At 27.6% G+C, this 18,740-nt stretch overlaps 2 protein-coding genes across 2 annotated transcripts in view; both read right to left on the bottom strand.

Annotated features, from left to right (window-relative positions):
• LOC117172941 (probable 2-oxoglutarate dehydrogenase E1 component DHKTD1 homolog, mitochondrial) overlaps positions 1 to 12,249 on the bottom strand; it is a 48,912-nt gene extending 36,663 nt beyond the window's left edge. Inside the window, exons 1-4 of the mRNA XM_033361247.1 lie at positions 12,094 to 12,249; positions 8,560 to 8,849; positions 8,017 to 8,233; positions 4,050 to 4,399 (exon numbers count right to left, since the gene is read on the bottom strand). Coding sequence (XP_033217138.1) covers positions 4,050 to 4,399; positions 8,017 to 8,233; positions 8,560 to 8,849; positions 12,094 to 12,229 — 993 coding nt within the window. The 5' untranslated portion in view covers positions 12,230 to 12,249. The remainder of the gene's footprint in view (positions 1 to 4,049; positions 4,400 to 8,016; positions 8,234 to 8,559; positions 8,850 to 12,093) is intronic.
• A 2,915-nt stretch (positions 12,250 to 15,164) lies between these two features.
• The window catches only part of LOC117172519 (poly(U)-specific endoribonuclease homolog), a 24,031-nt gene continuing 20,455 nt past the window's right edge, over positions 15,165 to 18,740 (bottom strand). The window contains exon 10 of the mRNA XM_033360540.1: positions 15,165 to 16,010. Within this exon, the coding sequence (XP_033216431.1) occupies positions 15,777 to 16,010 (234 nt within the window). The 3' untranslated portion in view covers positions 15,165 to 15,776. The remainder of the gene's footprint in view (positions 16,011 to 18,740) is intronic.

The following is an 18,740-nucleotide window of genomic DNA, read 5'->3' as shown; positions in this document are numbered from 1 at the left end:
TAATTTCTATTAAAACTTTAATAGTTTAACTAATCTACAAACAGTTAAATTTTTAATGTTTAAAAATTTTCTAAATTTCAGTCTGAAATAATTTTATTTAGAAATTGTCCAATTGAAAAACATACATTTAAATTTCGAACGCATTTAATTAATTTATTATTATTAAGTTTTTATAAATAAATATCCAAGCTTACAATTTTAAATGTGGAGTCTTGTATCCCATCGAGTTGAAAATTATTCTTATGGTATAGTTGAAAATTTTTGAAAATAAAATTTCAAAAGTTTTGAATTTTTATTGATTCCATCTTCAAAACTCTAATCTACAAACATTTAAATATTTAACGTTTTGAAACTCTTCTTTTTTTAATTTCAATCTGAAGCTTTCTAAAATTTCAAAAGATTTCAAAAGATTTGTAAAGATTTTAAATATCTGAGGATGTTTTAAAAGATGTCTAAGAATTTTCAATTTATTTTTAATATTTACAGGAATTTCAAAGAATTAAAAAATGTTCAGTAGGCTTATTTTAAAAAATTCCAAAGCAATTTAGAAATCCTAAAAAAAAGTCCGAGACATTTCAAAAGATTTTGAAGGTTTCAAAATACTTAAGAGCATTTAAAAAGATTCCAAGGAATTTTCATTGATTACAGTAATTTAATATGATATTTTGAAGGATTTGAAATATTTTAGGGAATTTTCAAAATTTCAAGGAATTTTCAAAAGCTTAAAAAAATGTCAAGAAGTTTCAAAAGATTTTTAATATTTGTGAATGTTTTAAAAGATGTCAAGTAATTTTCAATTTATTTTTATAATTTCAAGGAATTTCAAAGAATTTTAGCAATTTTAGCAGAGTTATTTAAAAAAATTCCAAAGGACTTTAGACATCTTTAAAAGGTGTGAAGGGGTTTGAAAAGATTTTGAAGGTTTCAAAATACTTGAGAGTATTTAAAAACGTTCCAAAGAATTTTTAAGTGATCACAGTAATTTAATATGAGATTTTAAAGGATTTGAAATATTTCAGGGTATTTTCTAAATTTCAAGGAATTTTCAAGAGCTTTAAAAAAGTTCAAGAGATTTCAACACATTTTTAAGGATTTTGAATATTTGAGGATGTTTAAAAATATTTCACTGAATTTTTAATTCACTTTTAAAAATTAAAGGAATTTCAAAGAATTTTAATAATTTTATCAAGGTTGTTTAAAAAAACTCCAAATTACCTTAAAAATCTTTAAAAGATGTCAAGATTTTTCAAAAGATTTTGAAGGTTTCGAAATATTTGAGAGTATTTTAAAAGGTTTTAAGGAATTTTCAATTTATTACAGTAATTTAATATGAGATTTTAAAGGATTTGATACGTCTTAATACATTTTCCTAGATTCTAAGGAATTTTCAATTGATTTCGATTATTTAGTATGTGATTTTAAAGGATTTAAAATATTTTAAGGTATTTTTAAATTTGCAAGGAATTTTCAAGAGCTTTGCAAAATTTTAAGAGATTTTAAAAGATTTTAAATATTTTAGGATGTTTTAAAACATTTCAAGGAATTTTCAATTAATTTCAATAATTTAAAACACTTTCAAAGAATTCCAACTATTTTTTTCAATTTTTCTGGTTGAAAGTGGAACTGCTTTGTTAAAAATTTAGTTGTTTTTTTTGGTTGACAATTTATCAAATTAGTTGAAAAATTTCTTTTCTGAAAATTTAACTATTTTCCAGAATTCTTTTTATTTGTTTTGGTTTAAAAATTAATTTCTTTTAACTACAAGAAAATTAATCTTCTCATTCAAATTTTTTTCAGAATACTAATTGTTTTAGTTAAAAGTTTAACTATTTCTATTAAAAGTTAGTCAACTATTGATTAAAATTAATGTTATATTTTATAATTATAATATAACAATAATAATATATATAGCAGTTATAATATTCATACTATATACACTCGAAAAACATAACCTCAAAATCGATTCATGCATGAAATGAAGAATCACGCGAAACATTAAATTCTCCAATTTCTTCCATTTCTTTCAAATGGGGATCGAGATATGAATAGAAGACCACCGAAGTCTTCCGAAGCCTTCAGATCGACAATCATCGTACAGCAGGGAACCGAACGCGAATCGTGCATTTTCGGCTTACACACGAAGTCACAGTGGTAATCATGCACCTTCTGTTTTACGGCTCCCAAACGGTAGGTATGGTGGGGGTAAATTCCAGACTCGAACTGGCAGCTCTGCTTTTGGTCTGGTTGAGGTTCACCTCGACGTTCCTTCTCCCACTCCACCATTAAAGGAATTAGCTCATGCATAGAGTAAGGGGTGGTGGTGACAAGGAGTAGAGGTTAAATCATCATTTTTAAAAAACTTCTTTGGACTACCTTTTTTAAATTTATCCGATGTAGAACATTGTTTTGTCGAAGATCTCATGGCTGTCCAACCGTTAGATACAAGAGTTTAAAAGTTTTGCGACTATTTTTTTAGAAAATTACGTACTAAGTAAGTCAAGTTTGCCACCAAAAATTTGAGCTGATTTTTCTTCATCAACGTCGCGGACAACAAACGTTTGTGAATCTTATCATTTAAAATAAAATTGAATGTTTTACACATCAAAACCAATCTTTTTTTTTTTGAAGCTTTAAAAGATGTGCAAATAGATATCTAAATAAAAATGCGAAGCATAGACTCTAGAGCCCAAGACTACAGCTGACTTCAATTCACACCCTCCTTCGCCCCACCCTTCAAAAACGGGTAGTACAAATCCAAGCGGTCGAGTGTCGGTGCGGGAGTGAGAAGGCGCATAGAGATAGAGCTCCGTAAGGCTGAGGAAATTTTGAGACTCGAAGAAGCAGAGGCTCTCAAACATCTTGAACAAAAAAAAAAGATTAAACTACGAAGCAAGCAACAGCTGGTTGATCTTTACGAAGAAAGCAGTCTAGAGCTAGGGGAGTCGCATTAAGACCGAAGGAGGAAGTCCTTCATGCATTATTTATTGAAGCCGAATTCTCGGTGAACAGCAGACCTTTGACTTATGTTTCAGAGAATCCAGCTGACCCAGAGAGCATTACACCGAACCACCTTCTTATGCCGTGGAGGAAACACGGGAAGGTTCCCGGGCACAAGGAGTGTTCCTAACGGATGACCTAGCGCTCAGAAAGCAATAGCGCCGATCACAGATCCTGTCTGATCAATTTTCGCATCGATGGGTGAAAAAGTACCTGCCATCACTCAACCGGTAAAAAAGTGGTACCGACGAACAGAAAATCTCGAAGTCTGATATTTGGTTGTTAGCGTTGCATGCGAGGAATCATAACGGCTGTCTATCGTGGAAAGGATGGCTGCGTCCGAGTTGCGGACGTAGGGACGAGTACAGAAACGTACAACAGGTCAGCTATGAAGTTGTACGTCCTCGTCAAAATAATAGTATTCCTGATGATAAAAGAATACAGGAAGGGAAATGTCGTGTACGCAATTTTTAACCAGGGCAATTATTCTTAACGTTTCGTCACTGAAGGGCCCTCCCAGGGCAGTGGCCAGCCGTAGGGCCCGCCTCCCGAAATTCCGCGAATCCTAAAATTTTCCTGTAGATGTAAAAAATCTAAATTATAACAACGCTTTGCCCCCCCCCCCCAAAGCAAATTTTTGGCTTCGAGCCTGAGCCCTCCGAAAAAACTGAAAAGATTTTCCAACGGGCCGAGTACAAGTGAAAGCGAGAGGCGTGGACCGTCAAGGGTAGCGCCCTAAGAGTCAGTTCGTGATTGACAAAATTATCGACTGCCCACGTCAATCACTTTGAAAATCGGCAGAGCATCCTTTTTGAATTGTGCGCATATTATTACCTTTTGACTTTTTCTTGTATTAAAATCAATTTCCTATTTTGGTTTCTACTTTAATATTCTTTTAATTGTGCAATTGTGAAAAAGCATGTTTTGTAAAAACGTAGAATTCTCTTTAAAAAGGGGGGGGAAACGGGAAATAGGGGAAATAGTGTGAAGTCCGCATTTTAGAGGATTATTTAAATGTTAAAAAATAGTCTAGCGAACTGAAATAAAGTTACCTGAACATTCAGGACTTTATCACTCCATCGAGATCCTTCATCCTTAGAATAATCACCATCTCCCAGCGCCTGCATAAGAGCTCTAGTTTTTCCCATCGAAACTGGATTGACAGCTTCCAAATGTGAAGGGTTAGGAAGCATACTAATATGCAAACTTTTTCCAGTGTTGTTAAAATCTGCAGAGGACACAAAATGACTTGGCACATCCCCAGTAGCCTTCACATCTTCCGGAAATTCGGGAATTCCTCTCAACTTCCGGAATAGCTTTTCCGGGGGGAAGTTCAACATCCCTGTTAGGAAATTCAGTCGTCCCCGATGTGGCATGCACAATACTATGTGTTCCAATTCTCCTGGATTCAAATAATTTCTTATTAAACAATTCCTCAAGGATCCCAGTCCGTCCCCTTTCCCCCCTTAAGTTTGAAAAATTCCCTAAAGCACTTTAAATTGAGAATTGAAACCAAATTTTCTCTTTTCCGTCCTCTTTTTACAAAGTTTCGATTTATTTCCAGGGTTTCGGAACACTGTGGCGAAATCCTTATAGTTTTGATCAGAAACTGATATGCTCGCGTCGAGATACCTGAGAAGGATACCCCCACTACTGCGCCTAACGCGCTACCCCTCGGCTCCTTTTATTCCTTTGTAATGAGTGATGGGCGAATGGAGGGGATAATAAAATATGATAAGAGTAAAAATCCTCTAGGTAGAGTTGTGTCACAACTTGCCACTGTTTTTATTGGTTACGATTAAACCGGAACCAGAAGTGATGAAAAGCGTGCGATTTTCAAACCAGATTTTACAATAGATTTAGAATTTTGAAGAATAAAATGAAGAAGACGATAACATAAAATATAAACTTATCAAAACTGTATAAAATACATAAAAATAGAAATATTGAAAAAAAAATTATTCTATTGTGTGTTTAAAAGTTACACTGTTAAAAATGTTTGGAATTCTACAATACATCTACTAGAATTCTTCAATACATTGCAATGCATGTGTTGTAAGTGTTGTAAATCGTGAAGTCATCGTCCAGCAAAAGTCACGAAATTTGCAGAATTCGTGAAATTCAAGAAACTCACGAAATTGATGGAATTCACGGAATTTATAGAATTCAAGGAATTTACGAAATTAATGGAATGCAAGGACTTAAAGAAATTCATCAAAATCACGGAACTCACGGAATTAATAGAATGAAAGGAAAACGAGAAATTTATGAAATTCATGGAATTAATGTTATACAAGATATTCAAGGAATTAAAGAATTTTATTGAATTCCAGGAATTCGCGAAATGCAAGGAATTCATTAGATTTGCGGAGTTTATGGAAATTAAGGAATTGAAGGAATACATTTAATTGAAGGAAATCATTGAATTTAAGGAATTCATGGAATTCATTTATCTTCAGGAATTCGAAAAATTCAATGAAATCAAGGAATTCATAGAATTTGCAGAATTTACGAAATCAACGGAATTCATGGAATTTGCAGAATTTACGAAATCAACGGAATTCATGGAATTTAAGGTATAAACTTGATTTATAGAACTCACGGATTTCACAGACGCTTCATTGGCGGAATTCATGAAATTCAATGAATTCCGTGAATTCAATGAATTCGCAGGATTGACTGTAATCTCTGAATTTACGGAATTCAATTAATTTGCGGAATTGACTATAATCACTGAATTTACGGAATTCAAAGAAGTCACGGAATTCATATAACAACTGAAATTTGCGTAATTCATGCAATTCGCGGAATTCATGAAATTCCAAAAATTAACGGAATTCGCACAATTCATAGAAATAAAAAAGTTCTCGGAATTCATGTAGCACCCCGAATTCAAGGAATTAGTGCAATTCACAGAATTCAAGGGATTCAAGATATTCACGGAATTAATGGAATTCATGAAATTCGGAGGATTGACTATAATCATGGAATTTACAGAATTTAAGGAAGTCACAGAATTCATGTATCACCCGTAATTCACGGAATTCATGAAGTTAACAGAATTCCAGGGATTCCAGGAATTTGCGGAATTAATGGAATTTAAGGAATTCGTGGAACTCGATGAATTCCACACATTTAGTGAATTACGTGATTTTATTGAATTTCTTTAACTCATTGAATTTCATGAATTTCTCAAATTTTGCAAATTCCACTATTTACTTGAATCTCTTGAATTAGTTCAATTATTTTAAATTCATTAATTCCGTGAATTTCCTAAATTCCTTGAAAAATATAAATTCAGTGATTTTCATGAATTCCCTGTACTCCATGAATTCAATGAATTCTGTGAATTTCTTTTACTCGTTGAATTTCGTAAATTCTATGAATTCTGTAAATTCCTTAAATTTCATGAAATCTATCAATCTCGTGAATTCTTTGGATTCCGTGCATAGCGTCAATTCTTCGAATTCCGTAAATTCCGTTAATTCTATGAATTCCATGAATTCCGGACGTTATACGAATTCAGCGAATTCCTTAAATTCAGTAAATTCTGTAAATTCAACGAATTCCTTTAATGCCATGAATTCTTTTAATTCTATAAATACGCGCGTTATACAGTATACATTAACAAAAGTTTTGTCGCCGTTAGAAAATACCTTTTTTTTACCAGGAACAAGGGTCCTCAGAAATGATTTACATTTTTTGTTATTGTAATTTTTCATTTCAACAGGTGTCGAGATATTAAAAGGTGTAGTTTTTTTAGTTGACAATTTAGGTATTTTTATGAAAAATCGTCTCTCCTTGGAGAAAATTAATCTTGTTAGTTGAAAATTTAACTATTTTGTTAGAAATCTATTTTTTGGGTTAAAAAAATCAGTTTTTCAATTGAAAATATTCACGAAAGTTCGGCAAAGATTCGTAGTTTTGTACACAATTGGAAACCGAAATTTCTCTTTTTATTATTCTTGCATTTTGTTAAAACTAGTGTTTTTTGATAGAAAATTAATCTTCTTGGTTACAATATTTCGTTAAAAACTCGGTCCTTACTTCATTGAAAAATAATTTTTTTTAATGTAAATTTAATTATTCTACATTTGGTTGAAAAGTGATCTTTTATAGTAGAAAATTTAATTATTTTTTGAAAAATTGATATATTTTCGCCAAAGTTAATTTTTTTGATAAAAGATTTAAATTCGAAGTTGAAAATTCATTTTCTCAGGTGGAAGATTCATTTTTTTTATTACAAAATTTTTTATTTAAAATTTACATTTTAAAACTTCAAATATTTTGTGAAAAATTCGCATTAACATTTACTTAAAAATGCGTATTTTTTGGTGAAAAATTAATATCGTTAATTAAAAATTTAATTCTTTGGTTGAAAATTCAACTATTTCCCGGAAAATTCATTGTTTGGCTAAAAATGATGTTTTGTTTGTTTGTTAAAAACTGAACTATTTTGTTAAAAATGATTTGTCAGATGGTTAAAAATAATTTTCATAACTGAAAATTAAAATGTTCCATTTTTGGTTGAAAAATCCTTTTTTGTTTGGGAATTTATTTTTTTGGTTCAAAATTCGTTTTTTTTTTGGCAGGAAATTAATCTTTATGATTAAAAATTTATCTTTTCGTTTTTAAATTCAAATTTTTAGTTAAAAAATTCAATATTTTGATTAAAAAATAATTTTATTTGGTTTCTTGCAAAAAATTGTTTTATACATTTAATCATTTTAAATAAGCGCGCCAACGGTAGCCAATCCTGCTGTTGATGCGAGGCATGTGCAGTAAGAAAACCTATAATTGTCAGCACTGACCCTTACCAGAGGATCTCTGAGGACAGGATAGAACAGAGGAGTGGGGGAATGATAGCGTGAAAGGGGAAATTTTAAGGAAACTTAATCCCCTTTTAATCACTTTTTTTTAATTTCCTTTTTTACTTAAAATTGAAAGCTACTGAACCGCTGTGATCCCTGAATTTCTTCCTAAATATAAATCATTTTCAGGTCTATTAAAATTTATTACCAATTGATAACTTGAAAAGTTCTCTGAAGAAGGCCATCATACTTTCTGCACCTTCTCCGCCGTATCTTTTTACCGTGACAAATTTCACAGCAAGAAAATTATCCAGGGCTTGACTTTTCAGCATATCGCTTGCAATTTCCCGACGAGTTTCGTCGCTCAGTGGCTCTTGGTAACATTTTTCGAAATTTTCTGCAAACCATTCTCGCTCTTCTTCACTCTGGGTTAAAAAAATATAAAATTTAAAAATCAGTTTCTTTAAAAATTGGGAAAATACTCGGACCTGAGATTTTATGTTAATGAAATAAATTTTTTGTTTCACGAATTAATTGAAAGGCGCGAAAAAGTAAGTTTTAAAAAATTCACTCCAGGCTGGGTTTGAACCAACAACCCTCCTCAACACATGCGAGGTGCGCTACCAGTTACGCCACTGCAGTCCATAGTGAAAATTTTGGAACTTTCATTCATTAAAAACGTAGTTTTAATCTCATCCTACTTATTTTTTTATAATCTCAGGCCTGGAAATACTACTATTAAATTTAAAACCTCCAAATGATTGAATTCGACTCCTATTGGTCCACTGTATAATTTTTTGAAAAATTCGACTGCTTCAGAAACAGTTCCTTCCTTCTTTTCTGTCCTAAGCAAATTTTGGAAAGATACTATTTCTGATAAATCCAATCCGTATCTTTCTGGATTTAATTCTGGCGATAATTTTTTCTTTTTGAAAGAAACCGGGTCTATATTTGCATCTCTGTGGCCAAATTCTCTGTACGCTGTGAGAAGTCTATACAAATTACTGTTCTTTGCTCTAGCCTCCAATTTTTCCTTTGGCACTAAAATAAGAATCAAGAGGCTTCAATAGCAAGAATATATTTCTTTTACTAATTTTTAAAACGCTGTCCACAAATTTAAATCCTTATGTTAAATAGTTATTCATTTTTGGATCAATAATTAAGGTGCCTGAAAGTTTGTGTTAGGTAAAAATGTTTTTTATTACGTTTAATTTTTCACTTTAGCGCTAAAATTAAAATCAAGAGGCTTCTATAGCAAAGATATATTTTTTGTGCATTTTTATTAGTAATACATATCCGGTAGAAATCAACATTATTTAATTTTCAAAACGGTGAGGTTTCACGGACCGTACTTTTATGTACTTTCCTTCGGCGGCGTTCACTACTCGCGACGCAGGAGAATCCCCCTTCCCTCATTCGCTTGCGTCGCTGGAAGGGAACTTCGCGTGATTGGTGCGCGCTCGCTACGCAAAAAGTCTGCAATCATGGAAGGAACAGCGGAGCTGCGCTTTCTTTGTGGATTGCAAGACAGACTCCAACATTTTTACATTTATCCATCAATTCGATTCCTTTTGGTGAAGAAGGTATTTATTTCCAAAAAATTATTAAAGGTCTCTGCCAGTTTCTTTTAGATGAAACAAAATTTTATTTTTCTAGTTTATTTGTTTTCAATAGGAAAAATATTTTCCTTTGTAAATTTTAAATTATTAATACATCCCCATTAAAAATTAAAAATGTTCAATTTTTCAAAGGCTATCCATCAGTTTTCTTGCTTCTAATAAAAAATTGTTTATTTAAAGAAAAATAATTTAAGATACCCACTAGGTTCTTTTAGGTACAACAAATATATTTATTTTCATAACATTTAAATTTTTTCTTCGGCACTAAAATCAAAAGGTTTAAATAACAAAAATATCTTTCTTTTGTGCATTTTCAATTATAATACATGTTCATTAGAAATCAACCTTTTTTAATTTTTAATACGCTATCCATTTTTTCTTCTTTTTAATTAACAAGTTTTTAATTTTTAGATAATATTTAAGGTTCGTTTTTTTTATTTCTAAACGCTATTCATCACTTTTATTCCTTTTGGTCAACAAATTGTTTATTTAATAGAAATCTTTTGGGTTTCCTCCAGTTTCTTTAAGTTTAAAACAAATTTTTTGTAACGTTTAAATTTTTGCTTTAGCACGAAAATAAAAATTAAGAGGCTTAAAGAGCAAAAAGAAACGGATAACTTATACCAATTAACTCCGTGAAGAAAATTAGAAAAAACATATACAAATGAAAAATTACTTTATAAATTTTTGGCGTTATTATTATGTTTTTTGTGCGGCTTTTCAATACAAAGTTTGTTCTAACACGTGAAATAATACTAGAGGTATAATAATAATAATAGAAATAATAATAGAGGTTTACGTAAATTGTTTAAACAATTTATTATTGTCTTTAGTAATTTTTCTCTTCGAATAGTGTTAGAAAGTCGTGGGATTTTTCACATTTTCCGGCTACTTTCCAACATTTTTGAGCTAGAGCGAGGAAATAATTAATTAAATTAAATATACATAATTATTTAAACAATTAATTTTTTTTCACTTATTGTGAGATTGAAATTAATAAAAATTAACAAAAAAATTGTTTAAACAAATTATTATTGTTTATAACTGTGTTTTTTTGCAGTAATGTTTACAAAAATAATAGTTTAAACTAATTATTACTATTTTTAGACATTTTTTCTTAGAATAGAGTAAAAAACTTGTGGATTTTTCCAAAATTTCAACTTACATTAGTTTCAACATTTTTTAAATAGAGCAAGGTAATAATCAATTAAGTTAAAGAGAAATAATTGTTTAAACAGTTTAGTTTTATTTATAATAATATTCTTTTGAAATAATGCTAGAAGTTGCAGTTTTTTCTAACAATTTTAACTTTTTGTCTACTTTTCAATTATAGTGAGGTAATAATTAATTCAGTTTAACAAATATAATTGTTTAAGCAATTAGTTTTTATTTTTAATAATATTCTCTTTGAATAATGCTAGAAAGGTGCGTTTTTACAAAATTGTTACTTTGCTCTGGCTTTTTAATTATTAAAAAATAATAAATAAACAAGAGGGAGAATCATTTTCGAACAATCTCTTTTTTGTGAATATATTTGTCTAAAATAAAACAAATATTTATAATATTCTTTAAATTTTCTATATCAATTATATTAAATGGACATTTTTCTTGAATAAGTTATTGAGAGCCTTTTTTAAAATTAATATGAATATTTATTATTTGCTTTAAATAAACTAAAAAGTTAAAGCAACCTCAAAATTTCTGAAAAACCTGCAAATTTCTAACATTAATCTAAAATAAGCAAGTTATGAAACATGAAGAAATTGTTTAAAAAATTATGTTTGTTAACTTGCGTTATTTATTATTACACTAAATAAGAAGTGGACAAAGAATTAAAAATTTCAGATAAAACTACAATTATCTAGAATTAATATAAAAGATAGTTATAAACCATATTAATTTATTTAAACAATTATGTTTGTTAAATTAAATTAATTATTACTTCGCTCTAAGTGAAAAGTTGACAAAAAGTGGAAATATTCAGAAAAGAATCGCATCTTTCTATTATTGTTTAAAGAGGATATTATTATGAATAATAATAAATTGTTCAAAAAAGAACGTTTTTTAACTTTATTTTAAATTTAACCTCGCTATAATTAAAAATTTGACAAAAGGTGGAAAATTCTAGGAAAAAAATACAACTTTCTTTCGTTTTTGTAAAAGAATATTATTATAAATATTAATACATAGTTTAAACAATTATTTCTTTCGAATTTAATTGATTATTGCCTTTTTCTAACTGAAAAGTTGAAAACACATTACGAAACTCGAATAAAAACTGTGATTTTGTAACTCTATTCTAACAGAAAAATACTAGAAGCAATAATATATCTTATAAACAATTTATCTGAGCATTTTACTGATAGTGAAGAAAATAAAAAATGAATATATCTAAATATAATTTTTAAAACAAGTTTTTTTTGATGATTCGAACTTTGCGGGCGATATGCATGACAATACGAAGAAAAAAAATTTTACCGCCCTAGGGCACACTTTTAAATGATGAATTTTATTCTAAAACAAATTTTGAATCTAAATAAAATTCTAAGTAAAAATTAGGATAAAAATGAGGATTAAAATAATAATAAAAAACTTCGTGGAAAACTTAATGGAAAAAACAGATTTTAGTATTTGAAAATTTTCAGAGAAAAGTTGAGTCTACCTGCCTTCAAAATGTCCTATTTTCTTTGGTCGATGTCCATAAACACCAGTACCACTATTATAAAGTCTCCTTATCGTTTTCCCGTCAAACGAGTTTTTCCACACATTTTTCCAACGAATCGTCTGCACACTTTTGTACATGACTACGGCACTGAGATTTCTACGTCTGAACTTTATTTCAGATCCCCCATTTGGTCCGATTCCTAATATCTTTCCCCTATCATGCGAGCCTTATCTGTTTACTTGCAGAACATCATTTAACACTATCTATTTTACTTGTTTGAGTAAGATAATTAAAATTTCCACTATTTGGCCACTGAACTAAATTAATAAATAAAAAAGACCACTGCTTTTTCACTAAATGACACTCAAGACTTTTTCTCAAAGTCTCAAAGGTCAGACTTTTTACCCGATTTTAAGTTTTTTTTTAATACTCAACATCAAATTCCCGACAAACGTAAAGAAACCGTTTTTTCATTTTTTGTATAAACAAATTGATGTGTTAATAAATTTGGCGAAAAAATAGGAAATTTCAAATTAATGTTTTTTATTGAAGTTGTAAACAAATTTTATAAACAAATATGTGGTTTGTCCTTTTTTACCAACGCAAAATTTTTTTTTGTTAATGAAAACAAAAGAATTTAATACAGAAAACTATATAATAAAATAGTAGTTAAAATAAATGTTTGTAATTGTTATAAACAAAATACGTAAACATATCTTCAAAATGTACATTTTCCAAACGAAAAGTTTTTTTTTCCAATCACAGGATACTATTATGGACAAATATATATCACAGTAATATAAATGAAAACATGTTATTACCACCTGTAATTGTTATTAACAAATGATATAAACAAATTCTCAAAATTTTAATTTTTCTGTCAAATTTCTTTTTTCACAATCATATAATACTGTTAAAGTCTGAGAAATGCAAAATCTTTACACACTTTACATTTAATTGTTTACTGTAATTGTTATTAACAAATGGCATTAACAAAATTCTCTAAATATGAATTTTTGATTACAATTTTTTGCAATAAAGTGCTGTTAAACTCTGAGGAATACAAAATTGTTATAAATGTTACCTTTTAATTGTTTACTGTAATTGCTATTAAAAAATTATTTAAAATATTATTTTGATATCCATTTGTCCACGATAGTATCGTGTGATTGGACAAAAAAAAATTTGTTTTGGAAAATGTATATTTTGACGATATGTTTAAGTATTTTGTTTATAACAATTAGAAACATTCATTTTTAATCATTTTTTTATATAGGTTCATGTGTTAATTTATTTCGTTTTTAATAGCAAAAAAAATTTTGCGCTGATAAGAAAGGACAAACCACATTTCTTTATAAAATTTGTTTACAGCAAATGTTTTGTTTATTAAAAAATTATTGACATTTAGTGAATATTTTTGCATGCATTTTCGACGATTTGGAGTATAGTTTCGTTGTTTACACTTCAATAAAAAATAAAATAATTTAAAATTTCCTTTTTTTTTCCGCCATATTTATTAACACATCAATTTGTTTAAACAAAAAATGAAAAATCGCTTTCCTTAAGTTTGTCGGAAAAATTGGGTAAAAATGGTGTCAATAGCTTATTAAGGGAAGTCCTAATTTTTGGGTTTTTACCGAAAAAGATGAGTTTTTAAGAAAAAAGCGAAATTTTGAACCAAATAGTTTACATTTTCACGCAAGATGAATTTTCAAACAAATTACCTAAATTTTCCACAAAACAGTTCAATTTTCAAGCCAGAGGCGAATTCTTAAAAAAAACGTAGTTTTCAACTAGAAAATAGTAATTTTCACATAAAAATGTAATATGAAACAAAAATAATTATTTTTAACAAAAACAGTTTATTTCAGCCAAAAAAGACCAATTTTTAACCATTTTTTCAAAAAAAAGATGAATTTTCAACTATGGAATTTTCATTTTCACTTAGACAGTGTACAGCTCTCTGCATCGACTTTTAACCTAGTAATACTAATTTGCAACACAAAATTTAATATTGTAATTTTCAACCATACAGTTGAACGTTTCAGCAAAAAAATGTATTTTTTACAATAAAAAAGACGAATTGCTCAAAAAATATTAATAATAATATTATTAATAATATAATATTTAACATAATAATAGTGAAATTTTTAACTAAAAAGTTAAATTTTTCATTAAAAAAAGACAAATTTTTAAAAGGAAGTGCATGCATTTTTGATCAAGTGGTAGAATTTTCAACTAAAGAAGATCAATTTTCAACTAAAAATGGAATGCTTAAAATTGCAGTAAAAAAATTGATTAAAAAAAAGAAATTTCCAAAAAAAGAATTAAATCTTTAACAAATAAAATGAAATCTTAACAAAGTAGTTGAATTGTCAAAGAAAAATGTAATATTTGAATTCTCAACTAAAAACCATCAATTTTCAACTAGAAATGGAATTGTCAAATTTTACGTTGAAACAAATGAATTTGGTAGGAAAAAATGAAATTTGAACAAAATAGCTAAATCTTCAAACAATAAAATTAATTTTTAACAAAGTAATTTAATTTTCTACCAAGAAGCTGAATTTTTCATCAAAAAAGTTGAGTTTTCCACCAAAAAGATGAATTTTCAATAAAATAGTTATTACTAAGTTTTCAACTAAAACAAAAATTAATTTTCACCCAAAATCAGAATAGTTACATTTAAAGTAAAAAAATGATTTTTCAGCCAAGAAAAAAAAAGAATTTCACCTTAAACCAATAAAATAAAGTTTTAACAAAATAGTTCATTTTTTAACAAAGTAGATGAATTTTCAATGAAAAAATAAATGTTTGTATTGTCAACTAAAAACGATCAATTTTCGGCCGAAAATGGATTTTCTCAATTTTCAATGCAACTAAAACAAAAACCGAATTTTTAACAAAACAGTTGAATTTTTAAACAAACAGTAGAATTTTTCAACCAAAAGAGATGAATTCTGAAAAATATAACAGTATACTTTTCAATAGGATTTTTTTTCTAGTAGGATCTAATAATTCAGTTTTTTTTTTAAGAGGGGAAAAAGAGGAATTCTTCAAAAAAGGGGTGAATACACGGAAATTTAAAATCTTTATTGCATTATACTAAAACTATTTTTCACAGCTTTTGCGAAGTCACAGAGTTACAATAATAAAAATTAAAAATCCACCCATCTTTTATCAAAAGAATAAATAAATTTATATAAGAGAGGATAAAAGAAAAAATCTCATTGTAAAATGGCACACTTGACACTTGTTCACATAAATTTTTTAATTCTAAAATTATTCCTATGGAGAATTCTTAAGGCCATGTAATACTTAATCGATTCCTACCTTACCGACATTTTTTCATCAAAGATTCACGTGTCTACCAGTTGGAATATCAAGCTGAAAATTTGATAAATTAATTAAAGGACACCAAGGAACGTACGTGTGGACTTAAATTCTTGAAAGGACGAATAAAAAATGTTCAAACATTTTTCATAATTCATTTTTTTTTTATTTTTGGAAATTTTCGGTACACATAAACGTTCCTTAGTGTCTTTTAATTAATTTTCAAAAAATTTCAACTTGAATTTTCAATTCGTTTAGATGATAGATTGTTAAGAAAAATGTCGGTAAGGTAGGAATCATATTAGAATTGCATGGCCTTAAGTTTATTTATATATTTTTTAATCTAAATATTTAGATTTCTGGGTAAGCAGATCCAACAAGGTCCTTTCCTCGATATCTAAATTTGTGAGTGACAATGTTGAACTTTTTGCCTCCCAAAGAAACAGGACAAGATTGATCTGGTCGAGCCAGGAAGCAAACCGTGTAAAGAGACATTTCGAGTTCCGGAGAGGTTCCGATAAACATGGTCGTCACTGGTTTGTCGACTCCATTAAATTTGGCATGGATCTTCACGATTGCGGCTTTCTAAAATAAATCAAAATATTAAAATTACATTTTTTTATCATTAAAAATTCTGGTTAAAAAAAAGTTTTCAAGACCCTTAAAAATTGTTCAAACTATGCATTTTTTCATACAATTTGTTCCTAAGAATCACAGTTATGAAAGTGAGAAATAGTTTATTGAAACATATCTGTAAGGTCGAAAATTTTTTTTTTAAGTACCTCAAACACTATAGAATTGATCAAGCTGGGAATTTGTTAACAAAAGTTTATAACAATGACATTTTTTATTAAATGGCAAAATAGTTTACTGAAGTATCATTAACAAAACAAAAAAGTATGTTGAAAAAAAATAATCGAAGCTCTTAAAAATTGCTCAAGCTGTGCGTTTGTTCATCAAATTTGTTTATGACAATCACATTTGTAAGAAAATGACAATATATATTACTTAAGTATTAGTAGCAAAACTAAAAAAGTACATTAAAAAAAGCTAAGCTAAACTCTTAAAAATTGATCAAACGGTGCATTTGTTTATACAATTTGTTAATAACAATCACGTGTATGGAATGGCAATATGATTTTCTGGAAAATAAGTGACAGGTCGAAAAACACACTTAAAAAAAGGACCTAAAACGCCATTAAATTGATCAAACTGGGAATTTTTAAATAAAAGTTTATAACAATCAAACTTTTTATTAAATGGTGATATATTTTACTGAAACATTATTAGAAAGGCTAAAAAAGTACGTTAAAAAAAAGTATCTAAAACTCTTTAAAAAAAGCTCAAACTGATCATTTTTTTATAAAATTTGTTTATAATAATCACATTTGTCATTAAATGGCAATATAATTAACTGAGACATCATTAACAAAACTAAAAAAGTATCTTTAGAAAAAAAGTACTGGAAACACTGAAAAATCGCACAAAACTGAACATTTGTTTATGAAATATGTTTATAACATTTACATTTTTCATGAAATGGCAATATAGTTTACTGAAGCATCATTAGCAAAACTGAAAAAGTACGTTAAAAAAACTATTTAAAACTCCTAAAAATTTCTCAAACTGTACATTTGTTTATACAATTTGTTAATAACAATGTTGGTTATGAACTGGAAAAAAATAATTTACTGAAGCATAACTGGCCAGTCGAGCAAAATACATTTTAAAAAATTACCTCACACACTAAAAAATTGTTCAAATTGAGCAATTGTTTATAACATTTGTTTATGACAATTATATTTGTTATTGAATAGCAATATAGTTTATTAAAGAATTATTAGCAAGTCTTGAAAAGTACGCCTAAAAATCAATAACTAAAACTCTTGAAAATCAATTAAACTTTGCATTTTTTTATATAATTTGTTAATAACAATCATCTTATAAAATGTAAAAACTGAAACATAAATAGCCAGTCAAGCAAAACACGTTTTAAAAAAAGTACCTCAAACACTAAAAAATTGCTCAAACTGGGAATTTTTTTATAAAACTTGTTTATCCCAATCACATTTGTCGTTAAATGTCTACAAACCGACATCTGAACAAAATTAACCAAAAAACTCAAATACTACTTAAACTCCGCATTTGTTTATCAAATTTGTTTATATCCATAAGAAATAAATTATTTTTATTTTTTAATGCTTGTGTATAACTTTAAATTAGTTTAAAAACGAAAATTACTGCATAAACATCTGAAGCCATACAAAAATCACCTAACATTGTTTATAAAAAATTATTATTTAAATTTCACAATTTTTTGCAACTTTATGTTTAAAGCAAATTAAAAAAAATATTATAAAAAAGCCTTAAGAATTTATAAAAAAATTAACGTAGCTTTAATTTTTTAAACTTTAAAATTCATTCAAAATTATTGTAGACGCAATTGTATTTTGAAAATTTTTTCATTTTACAAAAAAAATGTAATAGAAACTAAAAATTTGAAATAATTATTTATTTTGTAAGTTCATTTGTTTTAAGATTATATAAAATAATTTCGCTGCGATTCTTCAGAAAATTTAGAAACATATGTAATGATTTCAGATATTAAAATTTCAACTAAAACGTTCATTTTAAATTAAAAAAAAAAATTGTGACAAAATAGTTCAAATTTTAATGAAGTAGTTGAATTTTAAACAACAATTTGAATTCTTAATAAAAAATGTAATAGTTGATAATTAAAAAAAAACTTTAATCAAAAATTTAATTAAAAATTCCTTATTTTCAAAAAGTCGAATTTTCTATAGAATATTTGAATCTTTAAATAAGAAAGATAAATCTTCAACAAAACAGTGGCATTTTCAACAACAAAAAATTGAATACAAAAACTGCCTGAAAATCTTTTAGACTTTTCTGACATTTCAAGACATTTTTTGATAGTTTTCAAAATCTTTAAAGAATAATATATTTCAAGAAGAATTCATTCAAAATTTTAACATAAATTTAAAAAAAAGTTTTTTTGTTATTTCGATACCTTTCAAAATCCTTAAGAGGATAACAAAATTTAATTTCAAAATCTTCAAAAATCTAAATTTTGTTTTTAAAAAATTCAAATCTTCTCATATTTTTATTTATTTAAAAAAAATTGCAATACTTGAAAATATATTTTTAAATGAGTCGAATTTTTCCTAAAACTGTTGAAAAATATTTAAATTAAAACAATTGCTGTAAAATCTTCCAAATTATTTTTTTTTGATTTTTAAAAATCATTAAAAATTTTCTTTTTCAAAGTAAAGAATTATTTGAAATTATCCAATA

The sequence above is a fragment of the Belonocnema kinseyi genome, chromosome 5, assembly GCF_010883055.1.
Source record: "Belonocnema kinseyi isolate 2016_QV_RU_SX_M_011 chromosome 5, B_treatae_v1, whole genome shotgun sequence".
NCBI classification, from domain to species: domain Eukaryota; kingdom Metazoa; phylum Arthropoda; class Insecta; order Hymenoptera; family Cynipidae; genus Belonocnema; species Belonocnema kinseyi.
The sequence above is the reverse complement of the archived record's forward strand: the minus strand, read 5'-3'. Positions and strand labels throughout refer to the sequence as shown.